Consider the following 9,451-nt stretch of genomic DNA (forward strand, 5'->3'; position numbering starts at 1 on the left):
TAATTTCTATACTTTTCACTTGTTTAACATGAGACTTTTGTCCCACAGGTAGGTTTTGATTTTGTTTATTCTTTGGGAAGATAGCTCCCTCAAAGAGTTTTCTGGCCTTTTGGACATAAAATAATACATGAGATTGTCCCAGTAAACAGAATTTGGCTAAAGAGGCATAGCATCATGTTTCCAACATTGACCATAAATCCTGTTTAATTCAAAACCAGTTTCCTACAGGTTAGGTTTGACAGCATTATGATGAGAACTTAAGGGATAAGAACTCAGAGTAGATCTTCAAATAAGCATTCAGATCCACATTTATTCAGAGCTGTCTATGGGTACAACTCCATGTTAAAATGCTTTTAGGGAATGAAAGATGGTTATAGAAGCAATACAACAATTTCTGGTTTTAAAAAACTTGGTCTAACAGGGGACAGAATACCTGAGTAACTGAGAATGAGGGGCCAGGGCTCTTAAAAAAGTATGAAGCAAGTGCTAGGACTGAATGGAGGATATAAGGTTAATTTTAAGAAGGAAATTTGGGGAGAACTTATGGAAATAATGGATTTTTAGGCAAGGCTTGGATGGGTGGGTATCATTCCCAGTGGCCAATGAGGGGCAAGGAAACTCAAGGCCAAACAAAGGAATAGTGTAAGCAAAGGTTCAGGATGTGTTGTTTTAAGGAACGACTAGTCATCTAACCTGCCCAAACAGCAATAGATAATTTATTGGGTGCCTGACTGCATGCCAGGTAAAATTCTTAGTACTTCATGTGTATCAAGTAATTTAACTTTCAACTGAAGTCTAGAAGGAGATACTAATATTAGTCTCATTTTAAAAGTAAGGAAACTAAGTCTTAGAAGAATTAAGACGCTTCCTCAAAATCACATAGCCAGATAGTCAAGGAGCCAGGATTCAAGTCTGCATCTAGAACACAATACTCCAGATGTATACAGAGTACAGGTACAAGTGCAATATGGGTTGGAACCAAAGAGTGGAGGACCTTCGGTACCATCCTGAGTGTTTTACTTCAAAAATGAATAATTGAGGGAGGAAAGGAGAAGAAAGAATCCTGTGGGGTTTTTTTTTTGTTTTGTTTTGTTTTTTTGTTTTTGGTATGTGGAAGGAAAAGATATAAAAAAAGAAAAGAAAAAGATTCTCCGTTATTAATGGTTAATTGGAACAATTGACCATCCAAGTTACACTGTTCAGTAGGGTAGCCTCTAGCCACATGTAGCTATTGAACATTTGGAATATGACTAGTCCAAACTGACATGTGCTGTAGGTATATAATCCATGCTGTATTTTTAGGATTTAGTATGACAAAGAAAGGTAAAATATCTTACTAATAAATTTTGTGTGTTGATACATATTAAAATGATTTGGGGATGTATTGGATTAAATACAACATATTTTTAAAATTATTTTTATCTATTTCTTTTTACTTTTCTTCTTCTTCCTCTCCTTCCCCTTCTTCTTCTCCTTCCCCTCCTCCTCCTTCCTCTTCTTTTTCTTCTTCTTCTCTTCCTCCTCCTCCTTCTTCCTTTTCTCCTTCTTCTTTTCCTCCTTGTACTTCTCCTCCTCCTCCTTCTTCCTCTACTTCTCCTTCTTGTTCTTGTTCTTCTTGTTCTTGTTCTTCTTGTTCTTGTTCTTGTTCTTCTTGTTCTTGTTCTTGTTCTTCTTGTTCTTGTTCTTGTTCTTGTTCTTGTTCTTGTTCTTGTTCTTATTCTTGTTCTTGTTCTTGTTCTTGTTCTTCTTGTTCTTCTTGTTCTTGTTCTTGTTCTTCTTCTATTATTTCTATTCGTCAGTATTGGTCCAGGGCAATACAAAGTTGTGGTAGATATTTTACTAACCAACTTTGATGAAGGACTTCCTTACCACTTTGTTCTTTTAACCACACTCTTTCCTTGCTTTCTGGTCATTTTCAAGAAAAATTTTAAAAGGCACCCCCCCTTTGTAAAAGTTTGAGCTCCTCTAGAATTTCCTTTTGTACTTGCTCCTGACCACAAACAAATGATCGATGTGCTCTGTGGACAACAACTCAACAATTTACAAGGGCAAAGGATAGAGATGCAAAAAAGTTTCCAATCCATGAATGGTGTGAAGTAAAAGTTCTTTCAAAGGATCCCACAAGAATGGCACAGGTGGGCATAATGGGTCTGCCTCATCGTCAAAAGACCCAAGGAGTTGAAAGGAAATTCTAACTACAACACCAAAATGCCACAAAACCATAGTTATTAATACAAACTAGCATCTCCGCCTATCTGTCACCATCTCATCTAAAAAAAAACTTGTGAAAATACGTAATCCTGAGGACTTCAACTAGGTATAAATACCAGCAGCAGAAGGAGATGCAGTACAGTTTTCTGATTGTCTGTAGGTCAGCTATTAGAAACGAAAGATCAGCTCAGTCTTTCAGACCTGATCAACTTAAACTGGGAGCTACTGATTTCAGCTACTTCAGCCTAACTACGAAACAATGAATTATACAAACTATATCTTAGCTTTTCAGCTTTGCGTGATTTTCTGTTCTTCTGGCTATTACTGTCAGGCCATGTTTTTTAAAGAAATAGAAGACCTAAAGGAATATTTTGTAAGTATGATCTTTTAATAACACTTGCTGGTGTTGAAATGACTGAGTGTTGACTGGGAGTTGTCTCTATGATACGCTGATATCTCTAGGCCATAGTCATCTTGAGAAGACTTGGTGTTATTTTGACTGTTTACTATGCATATTTTTAACTAAATGATCTAGATACTGCTTTTACCCTCTGCTGAATGTGCTATAGAGACATAGGGGCTTTTGCTAATCTCCCAAAAGATGGGAATAATATGGATATAAAGCACAATGTTGATAATTTTGTGGTGAGAATTCAATTGTGATGTCAAGTAATATGCATATTGAAACAATGACTAGCTATTAATTTCTGACTTCTTAGAATACTATGGGGGTGACTATAAAAGGTCAAGATTAGCATTAAACATGGTAATCTGAATTGATCAATTAAACAATATGAGGTCCTTCAAGTATTGGCTTAAAAAAATTATAGGTGTTTCTCTCCAAATGATGGTTTCAAAGTTATACTGCCCTATGTTATCTATGGATTATACTTGAACTCAGTCACTTTCTGAGATTTTGTAGAAGTTATAATCTGGCTTATATTAAAATTTTAGTTTGTTTGTTTTGTTTTATGAGCTTTTAAAAATGTTATTTGTGGTTAATTAAAATCATTTTTGCATTTTAAATATTTTATGACTTGTCCAAAATGTAGCTATTATAATTGGAACTATTATATTCAAGCATTCTCAAGCTTTTTTATTCTTACATCATCTAAACAATTTCACACACACACACACACACACACACACACTTGGAATTATCTTTTAAAGCTGGTAATACCGTATAGGAAGGCATCAGTAGATGTTATGGAGACCAGTACCATAGGGGGGCAGTATTTTTTAATGAGATGATTTTGCCAATTTTTTTCTTTTTTAACTAGGCTTGAAAATACTTTCCTTACTATAGTTATTTGGGACAATTGAAGTATCACTGGCCTTGTTGAGTTCATTTGTAATATTGAAATTCAAGGGTTATACTAGAAAATAAGAAGATAAAATTTGGCTATATCCAACATACCAGCTTTACTAAATACGGTTGAAAAGAAAATCAGTGGATATTGTCAGCAATAAAATCTGAAGTACATTTTTAGGGATTGTAAACCATTTTTCTTTCTTCTTTTTTAGAATGCAAGTAATCCAGATGTAGCAGATGGTGGGCCTCTTTTCTTAGATATTTTGAAGAACTGGAGAGAGGTAAACTGAGTATTTCCATTTTGCTGCTTTCCCTGTTGCTTATTTTCTAAGACAAATTCATAGCAACCTTTCTTTGTGCTCTTTTCTTCCAAGGAGAGTGACAAAAAAATCATTCAAAGCCAAATTGTCTCCTTCTACTTGAAACTGTTTGAAAACTTCAAAGATAACCAGATCATTCAAAGGAGCATGGATACCATCAAGGAAGACATGCTTGTCAGGTTCTTCAATAACAGCAGCAGTAAGCTGGAGGACTTCCTTAAGCTGATTCGAATTCCCGTGAGTTGATCTTAATTCTTTCTTTGATTTCATTGCAGAGGCTCTTGCAAAACACAGAATTTCCAGAAAGTAGATTAGTTACTGGGTATAGTTGTTAAAACTGTGAAGTGAACCCATGGCCAGAACTCCTCCTTAGTAATTGCATTTATGCTTGTGGGTGACTTTGCCAAGTCAATATGGAAATAATTTAATTTTGTGAGTTGGCTGGGAAATGCTGGCGTTGTGTCTGTTGTGCAGAGACAAGTGAATGGACAAATCCTGTGAGGAGGAAGTAGTGAAGGAGCCAAGGGGAGTACTGAGAAGAACTTCTCTCATTGCTCCTTGTTTGTGTGATGGGAAGTCCTGCTTAGGCTGGGAGACTGCAGGTCTTAATTGAAAGGGCGGGGGTGGGGAGGTGGATGGAGAGGATTTGTGTCCTCCTCCTACGTTGGTCACCAAGGAACCTTGTGACCCCAGATGATTCACAGGCTTGGCTAGGGCTCACTTTCCTCACCCTGAAAAGAGGCTTTTGGGTTCACTGTGATTTCTCAGTTCTCCTTTGCTCTAAAACTGTACCATGCCATGGATAGAAAAAAGAAAATGAGATAGCAAAAAACTCTGGTCTCTGAAAAGGCACTAAGCACATTCTCTTGCCAGGCTCTGGTCAGCCTCTCATGTACAGCCCAAGTAGCAGAGGAAGTGTTTATTTTTTGAGAAGAAAATAGAATTTATATCTTATGAAGAAATTGTTTTATCAGCTTTTGGATACTTAGCTATCTTAGCTGGAGAGATCCTTAGCTTGTCAAGCCTTATCTCATGAAACTGCCTTGAGTCTTTAAAGTTATGGCTTTCAGAAGCTGAGAGATAACTTTGGAGCATAAAGATAAATCACAGTTTCCAAAATTTTATCAGGAGACAAAGGCCACTAGATTCTTTTGGGTTTGGCTTTGGCTTTGATGTACAAAATTTGAATGAGAAAGGGCAGGGTCTTGTGATGATTTGTCCTCTCAGGATGTGTGGCAGCTGTCATTCTTCCTTGACCTGTCTCTCACCCCTCTCAGATCAGATACAGGCTTGTTCTGCAGGATTTCTCTAATCTCGAGTATGTTAGATGGTACAGAAGTGGTTTGGAAAATTATTAAGATCATTACCATTTCCCACTGATAGTGTTTTCCAATGGTCAGCGGATCCCCTCTGACCCCAGGCTGGAGACTGAAAAAGCACTTGTTCCTAACCCAGGGCTGTCCTTTGCTTGCTGTTCAGTCCTAGATGAGTCTCTTGGTTTCTTGGTGATACTTGGAACACTGGAAAGTAAAACTTATCACTGGAAAACACAGCTGGTAGAAACTTTTTCCTACTCTGTTGTAACGGGGCCTCGAAAAAAATCTGTGGGTCCCATCCTTCTGGAAGCTCCAAGCCTCATGCTTCATAATGGGCAATTTGAATGAGCTCTCAACCACTGTCTCCTTTGGCTGAGTTGCTAGTATTTAAGAATGTTATACTTTTTAATAATTAGTCCTGAAGCCTAGAATCCATCTAATTATTCTCAGAAGTGTGGCAAGGTGGTCACAGTGTTTCTAGTATTAGAAAGAAACGCAGTGGCAGAGCCAAGATGAAAGTAAATGGTCCCCATTTTAATAAAGGTGAGGCCCTGCAGGTTAGAGTGAGGAAACAGTTGAATTTGCTTGGATAGAAAGATGCAGTGAAATTTGCTGTAATCCCTAATTTTAAAAGTTTGTGCTAGTAGTTGCTTATTGCCACATGAATGTGCTTAGTGTTTATTTTTAATCCCGTTGTAGAAATGATGAAACTGACCAAATTGGGGGGAAATGAAAAATTATAGTATTCATCTGTCTTAGACTTGGTGTTTACAAAGTGCTGAACCTATACTGTGGTTCTCAAACTTTGGTGAGTAACAGAATCACCTGGGGAGCTTAATAACCACACAACTGCATAGGTCTGCTCTGACTTCATGCATCTGGGTCGCTGCGTTCTTCATTAGGCCTCCAGGTTATTCTGCAACACACTAAAAGTGTACAAGTGTACCAAAAAAGTACGAAAGTGCAAAAAGTGCAAAAAAGTACAAAAGTACACACTAAAAGTGTACAAGTGTACCAAAAAAAGTACAAAAGTACAAAAAAAGTACAAGGTGGATCGAATTGGTAGGGAGCCTAGAGATGATTGAAATAATCTCCTCATTGTTTAGATGAGAAAACAGAAGTTCGGAGAGGTCAAGTGACTGGTTTAAAGTCAGAGTTAATACACACAGTATTCAAACTCACATTTTTTGTCACTCCACTTCACTCCACTAAGGCTGTTTTCACTACATAATTTTGAGAATTCCATGGCAGTAAGTTTGAGGATATATCATGTATCCCATCATATTACAGCATAGCTGGCAAATTATTTATAATTTTCATCTTAATAAGTGAAGAAACCACCATTGTGTATCAAGATAATATATTGTCAGTGAAAATCATTTGTTTTGAAGGAATAATTCTATTTTCATGATATTAACAGCATAATATCCTGATGGCTTGTATGTCTGGAATTAATTTTGCTGCTTTCTTCCCCAATAGGTGAATGATCTGCAGGTCCAGCGCAAAGCGATAAATGAACTCATCAAAGTGATGACTGATCTCTCACCAAGATCTAACTTAAGGAAGCGGAAAAGGAGTCACAGTGTGTTTCCCGGCCGCAAAGCATCGAAATAATTGTCATCCTGTCTGCAATATTTGAATTTTTAAATCTAAATCTATTTATTTATATTTAATATTTTACATTATTTATATGAAGAATATATTTTTAGACTCATAAGTCATAGTATTTATAATAGCAACTTTTATGTAATGAAAATGACTATTAATATATGTATTATTTATAATTCCTTTATCCTGTGACTATTTCACTCAACCTCCTCCCTTCTTTTTTCTGACCAACTAGGCAAGACTGTGATTTTAAGACATAATCTCAGGAACCAACTAGGCAGCTGACTTAAGTAAGACCCTGTGGGTTATGCATTTATTTCACTTGATACCATGAGCACTTATAAATGAAATGATGCCGTCCAGTCGCTGCCTACCTGGGAACATGTCTGTATTATGAGCCACTGCTCTAATGGCATGTCAGGTGACACTTGAATGTGTCAGGTGATACGATTTGTCTCCTGATTAAGAATATTGCTTTTCTTCTCATGCCTGGTGCTTCAGAATACCACTGACAACTATGACTGTACCCAAATGGAAAGTAATTAATTTGTTTAGTTTATCAATATTTAATATATATTAATAAAGTATAATTTCATAATGATTTGTGCTGTGTCAGACTTTTTCTAAGTGAGGACTGGGGTAAATGAACTACACGCTAATGAATTAGTAGGAAGAAAGTCATTTTTTAGCTGTGGAAATCTTAGAATTGAATGAAGCCCCAAATGTGCTACTTTTCTCCATTGGGAATTTCTTGGCTTCCTTTGCACCATCTGACAGCTGTTTGCGTTCTCTTTCCAAAATATAAATTTAATCATGCTACCATTTACTTCAGAGATTCTGCCATAGAAAGTAGTCCCAATTGTTTAGCTTGGCATGCAAAGATTTATTTCTGTCACTTCATCAAATCCCTATTGCATCATTTACGTAGGTATCCCCCATCTCCTCTGTCTACCTTGGGCAAATACCACTGGATGTGGAATAGTGAGTGTGAGCTCTAAGGAGAGAGGCCTGGATTGGAGTCTTGGTACCATCATTACAGGTAGTATAACTTTTAATTAATTCCAAGCTGCAGTTTCCTCAGGTGATAAAGAAGAATAATTGTGACTTTCTCATAATATTGTGGTGAAAGTTCATTCTTTCATTCAAGAAATATTTATTGGAGCAACTACTATGTGCCTCGTGATGTTCTAGACATTTAAGATAACATGGGGAACAGGACAGAAATCCCTGCCCTTGGAGAATTTAAAATTTAGCCGAGGGAGACAGATAACAAACCAAATACATAAAATATTAGTAAATTGCATGTTATGTTAGAAGGTGTTAGGTGCTATGCAAAAAGAGTAAAGCAGGATGGGGGAAATTGGGAAAATTACATGTAAGGCTAAGTGAGTGGGCTATACATTTAAACGGAGTGATTAGAGTTGACTTCATTGAAGAGATGACATTTGAGGAAGCACTTGTAATAAGTAAGGGAGATAGCCACTTGGATTCCAGGCAAGGGGAACATCCTTGCAAAGGATGCAGAGTGGTTCCATGACTAAGTAAGAGAGCACAACTGAGGACACAGGAGGAATTGTATTTAGGCAGGTATGTAGAAAGTTTATTTTTATTAATATGTGATAAAGTAGATTATGTGGATTCTGATTTTGGCAGGTGGCTAAATGTGATGGTGAGAAGTTTTGGCATTTTTAGCTAGTTGTTTAGAGTTTCTCAGTGAAAGACACTGAAGTTTAGAGAGGAAGTATTGGAGGTTTGGGAAGAGCAGAAGAATGAACAGATCAAGGGAGGGCAAGGTGGGTTGCCAGGCAGCTTTAAGGACCCACTTGAAGTCCACAGTTCATGAAGTTAAGGGACATCAGCTGGTATAACTGTTTTTCTCCATTTATACAGAACTGTGTGTGAAGATCGAGAGTAGGCAGAGTTACATTTAGCAGACTTAATTTGGCCAAGGAAGTAGGACAAAAGAAGAAGACAAGGAGGCTATGGGAATAGTAAATTGGTGAGAAGCTCTGAGCTAATTAAAGAGGGAAAGGAATATATCCACATTGCTGAAGGAGAGTGAAGAAATGATTAGAAGTAAGGATATCTGCCCCACCTCCAGGCCTAAACGACGAGAGAGAGAAAATCAGCCAACCTTTGAAGGAGATGAAGGGGAAGCAGTGTCCTTAGGGGAGAATCTTTGGAGTATGAGAAAGTTGAGGTATGATGATTTTAGTTGGTGCTGGACTGTGAGTTTCAGAAGACCCAGTGAGTAGGGATAGAAGGAGGAGGTCATAAAAGGGGAAGTACATAAAGGTGCATTGTGAGTCTTAGACTTCTTATGATCACTGAGATAAACAAGGATAATGGATATAATGAGATCAGTTTTGCTGGCTTTGGTGGCAAGATTGTGAGTGTCAAGGACAGAAAGGACTAAGTGCCTGGGACTTCCTTCTCAGCTATTTCACTTAACCCTTTCAGTAGGAAATTGCATCCACTCTGCAATAGTGATGAGTAAAGTGAAATAGTTGGTTTAAAGGAGTCTGTTTAGTCCTTGAAAAAAAATCAGGGGGGACGCCTGGGTGGCTCAGTTGGTTAAGCAGCTGCCTTCGGCTCAGGTCATGATCCCAGTGTCCTGGGATCGAGTCCCGCATCGGGCTCCTTGCTCGGCGGGGAGCCTGCTTCTCCCTCTGCCTCTGCCTGCC

The 9,451-nt window shown here is 37.7% G+C and overlaps 1 protein-coding gene across 1 annotated transcript; it reads left to right on the plus strand.

The window, feature by feature from the left end:
* Positions 1-2,343: 2,343 nt before the first annotated feature.
* Positions 2,344-7,368, plus strand: IFNG (interferon gamma). The gene is made up of 4 exons (XM_082740965.1): positions 2,344-2,584; positions 3,736-3,804; positions 3,898-4,080; positions 6,639-7,368. The coding sequence occupies exons 1-4, from the start codon at positions 2,471-2,473 to the stop codon at positions 6,771-6,773; spliced, it is 501 nt and encodes a 166-aa protein (XP_082597091.1). The 5' UTR covers positions 2,344-2,470; the 3' UTR covers positions 6,774-7,368.
* Positions 7,369-9,451: the final 2,083 nt, after the last annotated feature.

Source organism: Mustela nivalis (genome assembly GCF_964662115.1).
Source record: "Mustela nivalis genome assembly, chromosome: 7".
Classification (NCBI taxonomy): domain Eukaryota; kingdom Metazoa; phylum Chordata; class Mammalia; order Carnivora; family Mustelidae; genus Mustela; species Mustela nivalis.

Coding starts and splice junctions, on each gene's coding strand:
- IFNG (XM_082740965.1), top strand. CDS start 2,471: ATGAATTATACAAACTATATCTTAGCTTTTCAGCTTTGCGTGATTTTC. Junction 2,585..3,735: donor AAGACCTAAAGGAATATTTT/GTAAGTATGATC, acceptor CTTCTTTTTTAG/AATGCAAGTAATCCAGATGT. Junction 4,081..6,638: donor TTAAGCTGATTCGAATTCCC/GTGAGTTGATCT, acceptor CTTCCCCAATAG/GTGAATGATCTGCAGGTCCA.